The sequence below is a fragment of the Coturnix japonica genome, chromosome 3, assembly GCF_001577835.2.
Source record: "Coturnix japonica isolate 7356 chromosome 3, Coturnix japonica 2.1, whole genome shotgun sequence".
Taxonomy (NCBI): Eukaryota; Metazoa; Chordata; class Aves; order Galliformes; family Phasianidae; genus Coturnix; species Coturnix japonica.
This window is the reverse complement of record NC_029518.1, coordinates 40,659,992-40,675,890: the sequence shown is the minus strand read 5'-3', so window position 1 is coordinate 40,675,890 and position 15,899 is coordinate 40,659,992. Positions and strand designations below refer to the sequence as shown.

General features: G+C 39.4%; 1 protein-coding gene across 2 annotated transcripts in view; it reads right to left on the bottom strand.

The window, feature by feature from the left end:
* Positions 1-15,899, bottom strand: part of AGPAT4 (1-acylglycerol-3-phosphate O-acyltransferase 4) — a 64,337-nt gene that overhangs the window by 37,462 nt on the left and 10,976 nt on the right. For both annotated transcript variants that reach the window (XM_015858053.1, XM_015858057.2), the window contains exon 2: positions 12,003-12,233. In XM_015858053.1, the coding sequence (XP_015713539.1) occupies positions 12,003-12,180 (178 nt within the window). In that variant the 5' untranslated portion in view covers positions 12,181-12,233. The remainder of the gene's footprint in view (positions 1-12,002; positions 12,234-15,899) is intronic.

The window sequence follows — 15,899 nt, the reverse complement described above, 5'->3', positions numbered from 1 at the left end:
TCACACATCTCTCCTTCTAGCATATGTTGTAACAAAAGCCTTTATTTCTACACAGACCAAGCTTCAAATCAAATCAAAATTCAGTTTTCAGCAAGAAATTAGTTCAGAACAAGAAAGCACATCAAGAGAGAAAATCCTATTGTTCTCATTGCTCTAGATCCACGTCTTCAACATGTTTAACCTCCACTTGCAGTTGCTGATAAAAAGGGATGGGAATTATCTCTGAGAAAAATGATTGATGATAAAAGTGACTACCAGTTGCAATAGAAAGTAATCTTTAGTACAGATCAGGGGAAACAGAGAATTAAATTAGGAAACTGAGCAAAAGGTAATTTAAAACCTAAGAAAGTCTGCAGCAATATTGAGTAAACCCCTCATTAGTAATAGCTCAATTTCCTCGAGGTGTAAGAACAGAAGGCATCACAGAATTACCAGTGTTAGAAAAGACCCACAGGATCCCCCAGTCCAACCATCACCAAAAGTTCTCACTACACCATGTCCCTCAACACAATGTCCAAACATTCCTTGAACCCCTCCAGGGTTGGTGACTCCACCACCTCCCTGGGCAGCCCATTCCACTGCCTACTTTTTAAAATAAATAAAATCTGCACAAATCAGCAGAACAAGAAAACCATGGCAGTGGCAGCCAAGGTTCCATTCATATTTGCACTTCCTTTTGATTTCAGATAATGCGTGTGCTTCTGAAGAAACAGACACTTATTACCAGAAGTAATATGCCACGAACAATGTACTTTTAGGAGTTACGGCAGATAATTTAAGTATTTAAGTCTTCCTATGAAAGACAAACCTGTCTGAACTTCAGGACTGGAAACAAGTTGACTTAGCACCCATATTGTACCACTGAAGCTATTCATTTAATGGCAAATAGCCACTGAACTTCTATCACTTTGAGAACATTGTTCAAAATAAAACCATTAATCATTTTTCACTTGCATTCCCTGAATTCCCTGTCTCTGGCTGTAATCTTGCAGCATCTCATCATGTGAGGTCTTCAGAGAAAAGAGCTACGTCTCCTGATGCTTATTTTAGTTTCTTCTGAATTCCTAACAGTGACTTTCACTAAGCGTGCCTCGAAGGGACAATAAGGTCACGAACTACAAGCCAAACAAATGGCTTTCATGAATTAAAAATAAAGTACGACAGATCATATATACCCATCAAGTACTCAGAAAGCCTCACAAAGCTGTGACACTTGCATGGAGCGTAGAGGGCAACTCCTCAAACTGAAGTTATCCAAATAGATAAATACATAAGAAATACTTCATAAAACAAAGAAAGAAGAATGCACTCAGGTAAGACAGACATCCTCCCAGAAACTCGGTAATAAGGAACACCTGTGCCTCTCAGATAACATTCCATTTGATTTTAATATTTCCTCAAGCTTAATTGTAGGAAGAAAGGTAGAAGAAGAATCTACATGCATACAGGCCTGCTCAGAAAGCTGGCAGCTTGTTTGCTCCAGCAGGAGAGGATGTGAAGGTTCCACCAGTTTGTCATCTGCTCTAACTGTACGGGTGCCTGCAAAAGAAGCATTACTAGCTTAATGCTCTGTAGTCCAACTAGTCCAACTGTAACACACAGATGTGCTATTTCTAAGCACTCTATCTTCTTACTTTTGCATGGCTACTGCCATATTCTTGGAATTATTTGCATAGAATAACATTCCTTGCAAATAGCTGACGTGGTCAACATAATCAATAGGCTCAGGGCTCATGCTCTTCCATTCCATTACCAGCCAAAAGTCAGTGCAAATAAATGCTATTTACCATGTGAATTTAATGATCTTATTTGAAAACTTAGACAAATAAGACTGTTAAGTACAACACTCCTTCAGTTAAAATGGCTTGCAATCAAGGAGATTCCAATGTCTAGAATCAAGGAGAGAAAGCATGTAGGGGTGCTCCAGTCCTCTCTCATTATGGGCCTGCTTTTTGAAAACTGCAACTTTTTCTGGTTCAAATCCTTTTCCAGTTGCAGCGTAGGCTGATAGCAGTGGAAGAAGCAACCTCAGCAAGTTCCTCTGAAGGACAGAAATCACTCATGACTTGAGTTGCTGTGACTATCGTTCCTTATAATTTCTTTCTGACTGCTAAGGGTATGACTGGGAAGCTTATGAAAACACAGTACAGGGACAGAATACAACACTCGAGTCAGATAGCATACAAAGGCTCCTCCAGGAGCCTGGCCCTGTGAGATGATGCCCACTCAAAGGATTCTACAAGAATGAATTCATCCTAGAATTCTGAAAATCCAAGTTTTGCAGCACATCAAATCCCTCCATGACACAGTGTATAAACAAGGCACACAAACAGATCCTGAAGTTCTTAAATGAAGACTACTTTTATGAATTTTGTGCAAGACATACATCTCCTTACACAAGAAGATACACAGAAGGGAGTAGAACAAAGGCAGCACACTACGCACTGCAAAGAAGGAGTCTCTGGGAAAGCAGGTGGGAAGGTGTTTCATAGAGCTCAGGGCACACTCAGGCTGTTGTAAGCAAAGCACAATGATAGCTGCTCAAAGGTGTGCTCTGTGCAAAGGCAGCCAGTGACTGGCAAACAGTAATAAACTAAAAGGAACAGCTCATAAATGCACAGTTTGGAACATTAATGTACAAACCGAACCACCAGTTTAAAATGATAATAACCCTCCTTCCTTTTGCCAAAATGCATCAAATTAAAAAATAAATAAATCCAATCCTACCCACATTTGGTTTGTAAACTAGAAATACCAAGTACAATTGAAAGCCTAAATGTGAATTTTGCATTAGTCTTAATTAAATACGCTTCCCTCAAGACTGATGATACACACTCCCCCACCCCCTTTTTTTTTTTTTAATATACACTGACATTTACTTAAGTTGGCCAGATCCTCAGCTGGTACAAAAATAATCTTCAGCTTCAGTTCAGTCACTGCTACAGCAAACTGAGTAACCCAAAATAAGGAAAAAGCTCTTTGTACTCATTACAAAGCTAGAGCTTTATCTGTGGTTTATTCTTCTTGGCAATTTGATCTCGACGCTTGGTTAGTCAGTGAATTAAAACTTACTTCACATACACGTGCATGAACTGGCCAGTGCAATTAGTGAGAAATACTTGACATTATTGAAACACCCTGGCAGAAATTTTGATGGCAGACATTACAAACTGCAGTTGTGGTGCTTTTTGTGCCTCTGCTTCCTGAATGTGATCCATTTCATGTTCTTACAGAATGAATCACAGATCACAGAATCACAGAACTGTAGGGGTTGGAAGGGACCTCTAGAGATCATCGAGCCCAACCCCCCTGCCAAAGCAGGCTCCCTACACCACGTCACACAGGTAGGCGTCCAGGCGGGTCTTGAATATCTCCAGAGAAGGAGACTCCACCACCTCCCTGGGCAGCCTGTTCCAGTGCTCCGTCACCCGAAGACAGTGCTTGATTGATAAAATTGTTTCATGCTTCTTGAAGGAACAACATCAACATTTTCTCAGATGAAATGTACTGAACTAGGTCCAAAACTACTGCCGATTTAATACAGCCACACCTGCACTGCTGAAATGCAGCCAGGCTATAATTGCTTTGGGAACCAAAATCAGAACCAGATTTAATGAAAGATCTTAAGTGCACAAGCTTTCAAAGAATCCTGGAAGTTATAGAGTATTTCAGACACTCACAGGAGTACTATATACAATAGGCAGTGAGAAATTGTGATTAAAAGAGGACAGAACCTTAGTACCTCAAGGCATGCCTCTGGTACTTGCACTAACAGCTCTGCTGTGGTCAGCTCTGGCCAAGACCATGCCCTGTTACCACTGTGTGCTGATACATCACTACCTCATGTCAGCTTCCCCCATCTCTCACTCCTGCATTTCCCTCCCATTCAAAATGTGCACTGATCATTCAGGTTTGATTAAACGGATTCTCCCCCCTTTCTAACCTAAGGCCCACAAAACATAAACCACATTTTTTCTTTGTGTGAAGAAGAAATGTTAAGTCTGCGTATGTGTTCTTGAATCAAGAGGTTTCAACTGGTGCTGCCTTGTCCAGCATAACCCAGAGCTAGAGAGGTGGAGGAATATAGAAACAAATGCTGTTCACTTCTTTAGTCACTGTTCCTTTTAAACCATCTCCATGTTGAAAGTTAAAACCAACCCTCCCCTATGGAATAAAATAAACACAACAGCTGCACACTTCACACATCTCATTACACAGCTTTTTTCTGTCTTTTATCAGTAGACAAGCTGCCCACAAAACAGCTTCTTCTCTCCAAGTTACAGTGCATGTGGAACAAAGCCAGCCTTGCAAAGAACAATGGGTTTAACACATATGCAGAACTTCGGTAGTCACTGCTTTGAAATGCTCTTTTCAAACCCTCTGGGGAAATTAATTATTTAGCAGCCACGTGTCAAAGAGATTTGTCTCACATTTGAGGGCTCCTCTTATCCTTCCTCCCCGAGGAATTTAGCAGTACTCCTATGTTTCAACAAACCAGCAGTTCCTCATGGCAACAGGACCGGTCAGTGCAAATAACAATCAAGCAGACAATCACCAGAGCTGCCCCCAAAGGACAGCATGCAATTCTTTGCTGTTGACATAAGGTACCAAAGAGGGAAGTAGAAATGACCTTCCAATTGCAATACCACAGTTTAGCAAAACTGCCCAAACTGATCCCATTCTATTTTTTTTCTCTACTGAAGTTTATTTTCCATATCTCAAGAAAGCCATCCTACTCCAAAAGCATCCATCTACAACAGGCTGCACATATATGACTGCAGACAAACTTCCTATCTCTCTTTTTGTCTTCTTCATTTAAAAACGGGATTATGCCTACTGGACTTTCCTATATCAGCAAGTCAAGGACATGAGCTAGAAACAAAGCACAGAATCATGTATCCTGACTATTAACAATTTATGAAGGCCATCAACATCATTACATTCCATCCAATCTAAGTCAAACTACACAACAGTATTTTCAGCCTTCTCACACTGTTCATGTGAACAATGATTGAAAAACAGTTCTGAAGATTATCATTGCACTCCAATATCCTACAAAACAAAAGGAAGAACCTAGCATAGCACTACTCTTAAAGGAGATCCAATTTCTCTTTCCAACTAAGAACTTTTCAGTGACTTCTTTACACAGCCTACACATTACGCAACACCAAACATTAGGTCTAAGCCACTAAGTCCTACAGTATTACCCACATGGCTTGGAATACTCCCAGGGCATTGCTTGCTCTTCTTAGCATTTAGAAATACATTGAAAACGTAGTGTTATAAGAAAAGTAAAACATACTGTGGTCTCTATTTTAAACTCTAGATAAACAAGGAACACATGAACACTAAAGAACTATCAGTTATTTTGCCTATGTAACTCCTTCCTCCTCTTTATGCACAAAAAGGCAATGTATGTACAATTAATAAAACATTAATTGACATTTTGGTGGTTAGGAAAACTTCTTCATAAAAATTCAACTGAGAAAATCAGTTTGCATTCAATTGCTGGAAAAATAATGAAATCTAATCAGTAATAGAACTCTGAATACTGAAGGGTTAATATCTCCTGTCATTTGTATGAAGAGCAGCATTGCAAAAAGCAAGGTCAGACAAACCCCATTAAAAATGATTCAAATTTAAAGGAAAGAAGAGATTTTTAAGTTTTCCATGGCTGGCTTGCAAATATAGAACCTTCAGCAAATCATACAGTGTTAGCGCATTGCACATCTTTGGCTAAGACCCCATTTGAGCTAGGGAAAAGGTCTGGAAAATGTCAGAACACTATGAGGTTGTTTGTTTAAAAAAACCCAATAAGAGATTTTCCACAGCATTCAAGGACAGTACAGGAAAGGTGCTACTGCAAAGCAGCAAAGCAATATTAAGAAAAGCTGCTGACAAAAGCCTCACAGCTGCAGATCTCCCACAATTTTCCCAAAACAAGGGTAAAGTGCTTTAGAAGCAACAGTCAAAAATTAAGCCTATACAATCACTCTATTATCTTACCTACCGCAAGCAGCAGATCCATTCATCGAAACTGTTCATTAGAAGTACATACTGATTCCTGGATTTTTGGTCCTAAGTACATAGCCATGTAAGTACCAATAAGTAGTGAGGAATCTATGTAAAATGGGCAAAAAACCCTCACGTATTAGGATGTTACCCTGTTTTTTAACCTTCAATGAAAACGCTACACTCATAGGTGCAATAAAGCATTGCTAAATCAAATTTCAAATAAATGAACTGAAGAATAATCAGACTGAAGTGCACTTTCCCCTTCAACGCTATGAGATAACACAAACGTTTGGTATTGACACCCCAGTGTAATTTATTTGAGTACAGAAAGAGCATATAACTTAGGAATACCAATAAAAGTGGGCTAACAGAAGAATATAACAACCTACCCACAAATAATTATACAGTGATCTCTATTATCTCTTTCTCTCTTTGTGGTTTCTTATTTTGCTTTGAACATTGTTTCAGCAAGGACCAAAATGGGTCTGGCAAAATAACTGCCTCACCCAAGCCCAAGCAGATAAAAGAACTGTCTTGCATACATTAACATTTTTCCTCTTTATTCAGCATTAAAGTATTCAGAATTCCAAATACTGTGTTGAAAGAAGCATGTTTAAGAAGAAATTACTACAAGACAGATGTAGAAGACATTCAGCAACACACATTTAGAATGCCCAACAAGGCCTTGCTACCTTCTCTAAAGTGAGAAAACAACACAATCCTCAAGTAAGAAGCATTAACATTATGTTTGCAAACAAGTCACAAACTATCTTGCCATAGGGGAGTACCAAGCAAGTGCAATCAGAAGCTCTTTCCACTCAAGTATCACCTCAGTGAAAGACCTCAAACAACTGGTGAAATCCTTGACATACAAAGAGCCTAAAAATCTACACTGCAACACTTGCTATGTGAATTCCATGCTTTTGAGAGAGGGAGAAACACCATAGTATGTGCTTCTAGTGGCACACACTGCTCAAAAGGGAACAGAACAGTAGCTGTAGCCTACCAACAGCAAACCCCAAGACAAGTTCTATCTCAACTGCACATAACACCAGCAGATGTATTCCCTGACCCGACAGAACACAAAATACCTCCAGTAGCTCTGTCTATGTGAACACTGCTCCTCCCCAGACCAGAAAGAAATACAAACTAGCAGCTGTACTTGTAACTATTGAGAGCAATCCAGGAAATATTTTCTACATCTTTGCAGGAAAGTTACATAAGATTAAGAGGCTCTCCTTCAGATGTTTTTCTATTCTAGCAATAAAAATCATCCCTGGAGCTAAGGTGGGAGTTTCTACAAACATCCAAAGTATCTTAAGATCTGCTGAGCTACCCAGGCTGGAAAAGACCTCTAAGATAATCCAGCTCATCCATCCACCTAACGAGGTTCAACAAGGACAAGTGCAGGGTGCTGAACTTGGGCCAGGGTAATGCCAGGTATTTATACAAACTGGGGAAAGATCTCCTTGAGAGCAGCCCTGTGGATAAGGACCTGGGGGTCCTGGTGGATGAGAAGCTGGACATGAGCCAGTGGTGCTTGCAGCCCAGAAGGCCAACTGTGTTCTGGGCTGCATTTAAAAAGGGGTGGCCAGCAGGGAGAGGGAAGTGATTGTCCCCCTTTACTCAGTTCTTGTGAGGCCCCATCTGGAGCACTGCATCCAGGCCTCCATGTAGGCACAGAGAATGCATGCCACCAAACAAAAACCTGAGAATCAACATGGCCCTGATACTACCACACATCCTCATCCGGATGCCCATTTCTTGTACTGTGATGCTTATAGTTGTATGTGGGAGGAATTAGTTTCACTGTTTCATAACAATCAGCTAAGATGACAAGCCTGAAGCAGTTTTCAGTTTCACCTGATTTTGTTTCTGGAATGCTCAGTTATAAGAAGAATCAATTTCCATCTTGTTTTCTCTGCACTCTGTAAGAAGGTATCAGGGGTGCCCATTTGCATGCAAAGAAGGGCCTTCCCCTCTGAGAGATTTACAAACTGCAGCCAACACACTGTAACTTTACCCAGAGGTGTAATAACATCTCTTTCAAAGCACAAGAACAGCTATTAGTACTACTATAATTAATTTATAAAGGCAAATTAGAAGCTAAGACAATTGTTTTTAAACCCCTTATGCATCCTTCCACACAATCATACTCTTCTTGGCAGATCTTCCATTTATGCAGTGTAAAGTTCACCTTGGGCTGATAGTCAGTGGAAGGCCAGTTAGCTATTCAAGTGAGGAGCACAGACTTCTCAACAGAAAGAGAAGCTAATTTTCTACCAAAACAGAGGCAGAAAGAGGACAAATTATCAATCACTGCTCCACTCATAGCCAAATACATTCCTGAGTAAGCACACCCAACACCATTAAAGAAGCCATTTATCCAACGTGTATATCTCAGTCTCCGCACTCGGCAGTTACGTCCCATGCAGCCAACAGGTGCCCAGCATACTCTGCTCACCCTGCAGTAGCACTGCACCAGCCTCCGAAGCACAAACTAGTTCTGGATGTACAAATCATTCACCCACTGCCTACAGAAGCTGCACAGCCATGTGCACACATAGCGCTATGGCCAACTCTTTCTCTACAAGTTTGGCCAGCTTCACAGGCTAGTGCAGAAGAGCTGTGCATACCCTCTGTGGTGCTTTGCTTTCCTCAGATAACAAGGAGGTAAACATATTCCCATATCTTCCAATTTAGGTACAAGCATCAACAAGAACTGAGATGTGTTCTGCACTTCCTTCCTCTGCATACTCCTCGACTCTTCATTTTTTGGAAGAAGAGACCGAGGACAAAGTGCCCCTAAATTATTTAAAAATAGAAAATAAGACTGACTGCTTGCCTAACCTACATTCCAATGCCATTTTCCAAATGCACTTATTTTTAAAACTTATTACGATCTTGCACAGTTTTGCAGTGCTCAGTTTCCCCACTAGAGCTGCACTTTGCAGAGTTCAGCATCAGGAAGAACTTATCAGGGCTGACATTTCACAGACATTTAACAGATAATTGAATCAGTAAGTGAACACACACTGAGAGCCAGAAAACATTGACTGAAAGTCCTAAGCCCAAAGGTCTTCTTTTCTCTTACATTTGAAATATAACAGAAGTTGTGTAACTCTTGGCACTTCTCAAGAGCAACACAGACAAAAGAATCAACAAGTTTTCCTCTTGGCTAGTTTAATCTACCCACTCTCTGCAACTAACATTCTCCAGTAAGCACTGAGGCATACAGGGTAAGGAACACTACAACTAATCACTCCCTTGCAGATAACTGTCAAAGGAGTCAATAGATAAAAAAGAGAGAGTTTATTCACAGTAACACACATAAAGTAACTTGGACATCTAAAAGCAGCCCAAATTACAGTCTGGTGAATGGTCACCATTTGAAGAGAAAGAGACCGGAGCTGAACAAAGCATCCAATGCAATTAAGAACTTTTCACCAGTTCCAATTTTATAAAATGCCACAACAAAAGAAACAAACCAATCCCACCAAAAAAACCACAGCCTATTTAACAGAACCAATATTTTTAAGTAATAAAAATATAGATGCCAATAATACTGACATCAGAAAGTATCCACATCTCTAAAACATAATAAATTAGGTCAGTACAGAAGCTAAACTCTCCCTATCTGACCAACTCATGATTCACAATTGGTTTGAAGATGCCTTCAGTAACTGGAGTCAACAATATGCAGTTCTGCTCCCTTCCCTTAAATCCAAGTTGTTGCTCTAGTTTGATTCTGCAAGTCATATGTGTTCATCAGCACACCAATGCCCCCCAAAAGTAATTATATTACACATAAACTACTACAAAAACACATCAGTTTTGACTAACTGATCTACTGCAGTTCTTTCAAACACCTTTTTTAATGAAGTGTCACTTTCCCCTTTTCAAACTTCACTCAGATAAAGGTGAGTCATTTACCAGGTTGCAGAACTCTGTTGTAAAGCTCAAATAACTGTCTTTAACCTGCATGACTGGGCAGAAATCTCACCACACAACCTGTTCCATTGGAGACTAAAGGCTAGATTAGCAACCCTGTATAAAAAGCCATCTTTCCAACCAAGAACAAGCATATAGTATTACATGCTCTTATTTACATAGCGACCAGCCTCAGGTATAGATGGAACCATGCTGAGGGCAGCTAAAGGCTTCAACCTGGAGACTCTCAAGTCTGATGTCTCTGTATCAAGTAGCCAAAAGGCTGAATGGGGCAGAAGGTATTGCATTAAAAATAATATTGCTACTAAAAATTTCCTCTGTCCTAAAGGAAAATTTACATGTGCTGTTTCCTATATTCCATGGCTTCAAATATATTCTGTGCCACCAGAAAAAAAAAAGTGAAAACTTGGCCACACTTGTGGCACTGTTCACACATTAAAACAAATACTACTTGCAAACTCACTACTTCAGGAACATACAAATGGACAACAAATGTGAAATTCCTTTATGACATTCGTCCATTTATCACAGAAATAATAAGACAGTACCTGCAATTTATTTGGGCTCATACATACTGATGCAGCTTTGAAATCTGAATCAAAAGTCTGTTTGAAAAGCCATGCTTTGAAGAGTTGCATAGCAGACTCACTGATGAGAGAAAAATAATCTCCAACAGCCTCCAGCTTGAGATATGTGGCAGATTTCTCCCTCAAGTGGTTAATTACAATCACTTACCATGCTTCCCCCTTCTCAGGTTCCTAGAAGTGAGTAGGTAGCCTGGAGGAAAGCATTTTGCTGTACTCCTGCAACGCAGCTCTTAATCATGGTGTTGGATGGCTGTTTTCTTCATATGAAACCACCCATAACTTACTCGCCATTGACAGCAACATATTCAGATCATCTTTAGGGAGCCTCATAAGGCACGCAGTTTTTAACAGTTTCACTTTTAGAGTCCACTTTCAAGTTCTGGAAAGGCCCAGATCAATTACTCAAGAACACGGACACATTTAACAGCACACATAACTATTAGACAAAGGGACACTTCTGTATTTGTTAACTGCTTCTGGTGAGATGGCACTGTGCTGCAAGTTGATAGCAATTATGTTAAAGTCAGGAGTTACACTACTGTAAATCATTGCTGGAGCTCTGCCATAGCTCTTTAAAAACAAATATATAAGCATAGTGATATTACTGAGATGCTCTGATAATCCACTCCTTATGGGTGGAAGTTCTACCCACTTCCTATTAACAGAGAAGAAATAAAAGGATGTAGATCTCAGTCATCGTACTGGATCGATTAGTCAACAGTCAGTGAGTCATCACAACTCCCAGCAGCTGTACAGATTTGGTCTTACTAAAAGTTATACCCTGAGCATATGTTCTCCACTCCCCTAGAGACTCCCATTTCTTTTAATACTTACAAGCTACCTGTTGTAATGTACATTATAAACTACATGCTTATACCAAGTAAATCAAGATGCAGGTTAAGATGAAATGCTTATTCAAGCAAACAATTTACAAGTGGCTTAAGAAAGCAGCATATTGAATCGGTGTTTTGTTTTTTTTAAAACTATTTTAAAACTATTTCCCATTTCTGAATAGCATCCACATATGAAAGCTTTAGAAAGATCAAAAACAAAATCATGCATAATAAAGAGATTGAAAGCGCTATCAGAAATGACTGTTAATGATGCAAACCTATAGACAGTGCATGTCACTGAGGTATGCTGTTAGTTGGTCGTTATTTTTCATTTAGCTTAATGAAACATGATTAATAGTCAAACAAGAGGCAGTCTTTCTTCATTATTCTGAGTTAAGCAAATATCCCAATATCAAAGAGCAAAACATTTCAGCAGAACAGTATATTTCAACAATGCATACACCTCTCCACACAAATGCAAGCACCGTAGGAAGAACTAATGATCTTTATATTTGTTACTTTGACATCTATTTCAGACTTTTTTTTTTTAAGAATTCCCTCAAGACAAAATATGAAAATAGCTTAAAAGAAAATAAAAAACAAAATAAAATCTTACGGCTTGAAATGCAGTAAGCCAGCCTGCAGTTGATCCTCCTGAACAGTTGCTTGTTGATTGGCCAAAGTATAAGTGTAAAGAGTTGAATGAAGTTAATGATCAGTCCTGACACTATAAATATGTAGCAGATCAGCAGGTGGCAAACGAACTGAGACTTCAGAAAGCCAACGATGTCCATGATTTGCTGAGAAAGTAAGAAGGTACCTTCAGACCCAAAATTCAGAAGACAACCTGCAAAATCAAATAGTATCAGCAGTTACAGAGTGCATTTTTATTCCACAAACAGATTAATACACGTCCCACAGTAAATTTAAACATCCAAAAGAAAGTCGATGTCTTTATTTAGAATAAGGCCTGATTAAAACATTTGCAAGAGTAAACATGGATAGAGAATATCATATTACTGTATTGATTTATGTTTGGCTTTGGAAACAAATTTTCGCATTTCAATTCTAATTCTACAAAACACATGAGCATGTGACTCCATTCCACGCAGTGTAATGCTCCTCTATCAGGCCTTCGCTGTTAAAAAATGAGCAAAACAAACCACTTACATTTTGAATTGGCAGTACTTTATAAGACACATGCTGTGGCCTTTGCTATATTTAAGAGCAGCTCCAAAACCTGCAAGTCTTGGAGTGTGCTGTTTCAACAAAAGCTTGCTAAGTGTTTTTCTGCCAGTGTTAATGATATTTTTACCCAAAGAACTGTATCACAGCTGGGACTTTCACCACACCCACAGTAGGATACTTCTTTATTAAGGTCCCCTGGCCTCTCTTTAATGTTTGGTATTCTTTCTAACCTGATATTTATTTCCTATTCAAAACTACTCCATGCATTTCCCACAAACCAGGAGGGCATACAGTACCTTCCACATTGCTATAAACAACTGTATGTGTGTGTGTGACTCTGAGTAACCTCACATGGCTGCTTTATGCAACACCCTAAAAAGGTGTTTCCAACTTTCACTCTATTTGGGACTATTTACTTTCAGATAACTTTACCAAAACGTTTGCTTTACTTGCATATACATACGGAAGTCCAAAACACTGCTGGCTTTTATTTTTTTAAGCCACATTTGTCTAATGATTGATACTATGAGATTTCTATCCAACCTTATTTAAACGAACTGGCAAACCAGGAAGCTTAACTACAATTGTACAGTACTAGCAGGGGTAAGAGCAAAATTTTCTTCTTTTATTTAATTAAAGAAAGACATCCAATATATCAGAGGTCCCACAGCCTTCAGTGCATCCCAGAGCACTTCCTTAGTACACAGAATCATAGAATCACCAAGGTTGGAAAAGACCCACAAGAGCACCCAGTCCAACCATGCACCAATCACCAACAGTGCTCACTAAACCACGTCCCTCAACACAACGCCCAAACGTTCCTGGAACACCTCCAGGGTCAGTGACTCCACCACTGCCCTGGGCAGCACATGCATAATCAAGAAAGGGTCTTTAAATGTACAGTGTGTACATGGCGGTGTATGTGTGTGTTTCCATTCCAGAAAACAGAGAAGTACACTGATGATAGGCACGAGAGTAGCTCTACTGATTTTGAGCAGTATTCCTTAGTACGTACACAGCCTAAGACTCCAGTGTTATCAGAGGAGGAGAAAAACCCAAAAGTTTTCTGCCCCATTGCAGAAGAGATTAATGGCTCGTTTCCTTCACATAAGGTTATTACAAATGAAAACTTCTGCACAATCACTTCATTCTTGTCTACTGAAAATAAATACAAATGTTGCGGCTTTGTGTTTTTTCACCTTCTTCTACGTGCTGTTCTGACCATGCTCCCAAACCAAGAGGTAGCAGCAGCTTCCAGCTTTACTAACTTGTTCCCTTGTTCCATCCAAATACCAGTTGGTTTTGGCAGAAGAATAAAAGCTTGACTATGCACCATAAACACAATTTGTTCAATTATTCCTTGACACTGTAACTCCAACAGTTATGCTCCATAAACCCAGAAAGGAAACATCAACAGCAGCACTAACCCCTGACCCAGCAGTGTTTCCAGAAAACCAGCTCTTAGGTTACATCAAATGGTCTGTACAATTTTGGAAATGAACAATCCAACATTAGCAGCTGAGAATCCAAAGGAAATGTCCTCTTGCCAAGTATACCAGCCTGTCAAAAACCATACTGAACCTCTGCAGCCATCATGACCACCAACTCTTGGCTCAGTTGTTAGGAGAAAATAAATATGAAGTCACGATCTCACAGTAATCAATACCCTAGTCTTTCAAATGTGGGTAAGGAGGAGGTGTTGCCACGCTGCTTCCTTCCTAAACCATTTCTCCTTGTGAGGCACAGGAGTTTGCCCAGGAAGGAAGCCCTGAGATAGTATGTCTGAATATGCCAACCACAGGCACTAACAGAACAGCAGCTGTCAGCATCCCAGGGAATTAACTGATAAAAAAAAAAATCTTAAGGCCCATCTTTCTAGTTTATACAAGGCTGCATTATGTGAAGCAGTGAGTCTAAATCAGTGTCCTGAAACATTTATTTTACTGCCCTTGCTGACTATGCTTACTACAAGAATATGCTTACACACAAGAATTGCCACAAAGCAATAGGAAGATATTCAGCCAGGTCTTCAACCACAAGGAAGATGAAGCAAAATTTAAGAAAGGGAATCTGTGCTGTGGGATGATTTATATAAAGTGTTTATGGCAGCCCCAAGCCTATTATTAGCAGTTAAAAATGTGCCCTTTGTGTATTATAGACATTGTTCCTTTATCTTGCCGTAATATTCAATATCAAAGCAGACACCATCTGTAGCTCAGAACTGCAGGGAAGGCCTGCGCTCATTGTAGTAAGCACTGCCATTATACTTGCAAAAATCTTTTCCAGCTTTGACCAGCTATGTGCTACAGATACGCTTCTTAGGATGGCAGGCAATTTATTAGCATGGCTTTGCCTGAACACCTTGTTTTTGCTGAAAGTTAAAAAGAATGAGAAATGCTGTCTAGCAGAAATGGTTGTAATGATTCATCCTGGAGCCCTCTGTCTCACACTATCAGCATAGAATTAAATACTGAACAGAGGGAAAAATATAAAAGTAGTAAAACCATGTTTTGAATGAATATACAATGAAAAATAAATAAAATACTTATTTAATTCAGACTATATCACTTTATTGAGTATCAGAATTATATCATTTATTTAAAACTGTTAGATTGAAAGAAAACAGTGGCTTACAAATGGATGGCTTCAAAGACTGCAAAATGCCTGAAACCACAATGATTGGTTTTATCCTCCTGTCCTTGGTTAAAACTGATAAAAGCTTTTTGCACTACTTGGCCTGTTTAATTCACAAAGATCAGAAGAGAACATACCCAAAGATCCACCCATGAAATAAAATGAAAGCATGGCTTGCTTACAGTGGAGATCTGGAAACTCACTATTTGATAAGATCAACAAAGTCCTTCAGTAGTTAGCAGCTAATTGACAGTATTTATGAAGTAGAAAAGCAGTTGATTGTCTGACAGAGTCACTGAGTAGGAAACCACGATGCCAGTACATCAGTTTGTTTTTAGCCCTGCAAAAGTGGTTAAACTACATCAAAATCTTACATTTTATGTGCATCGTTTACTTCTTGTTGAGTCTATAAAACAAAGCTTCACAGAATTAAAAGAGACACTGATGAACTGACTGTGATAAAACGTATTTTCTTTCTTATTGTTTGATGAAGCCACAGTGGAATATTTAAAATTCATTTCTTCCTCACGCTCATACTTCAGACACGACATTTCAATTCTGTAAAGCTCCCATGAAACATTTTACATGTAAACTAAAGCTACTTAAGCAGCACCACTGAAATGAACGTAATCCAACTCGCCAGAAAAAGGAAGAAGACATTACCGCTGGTATTTTAGTTTTCTGAGAAGTA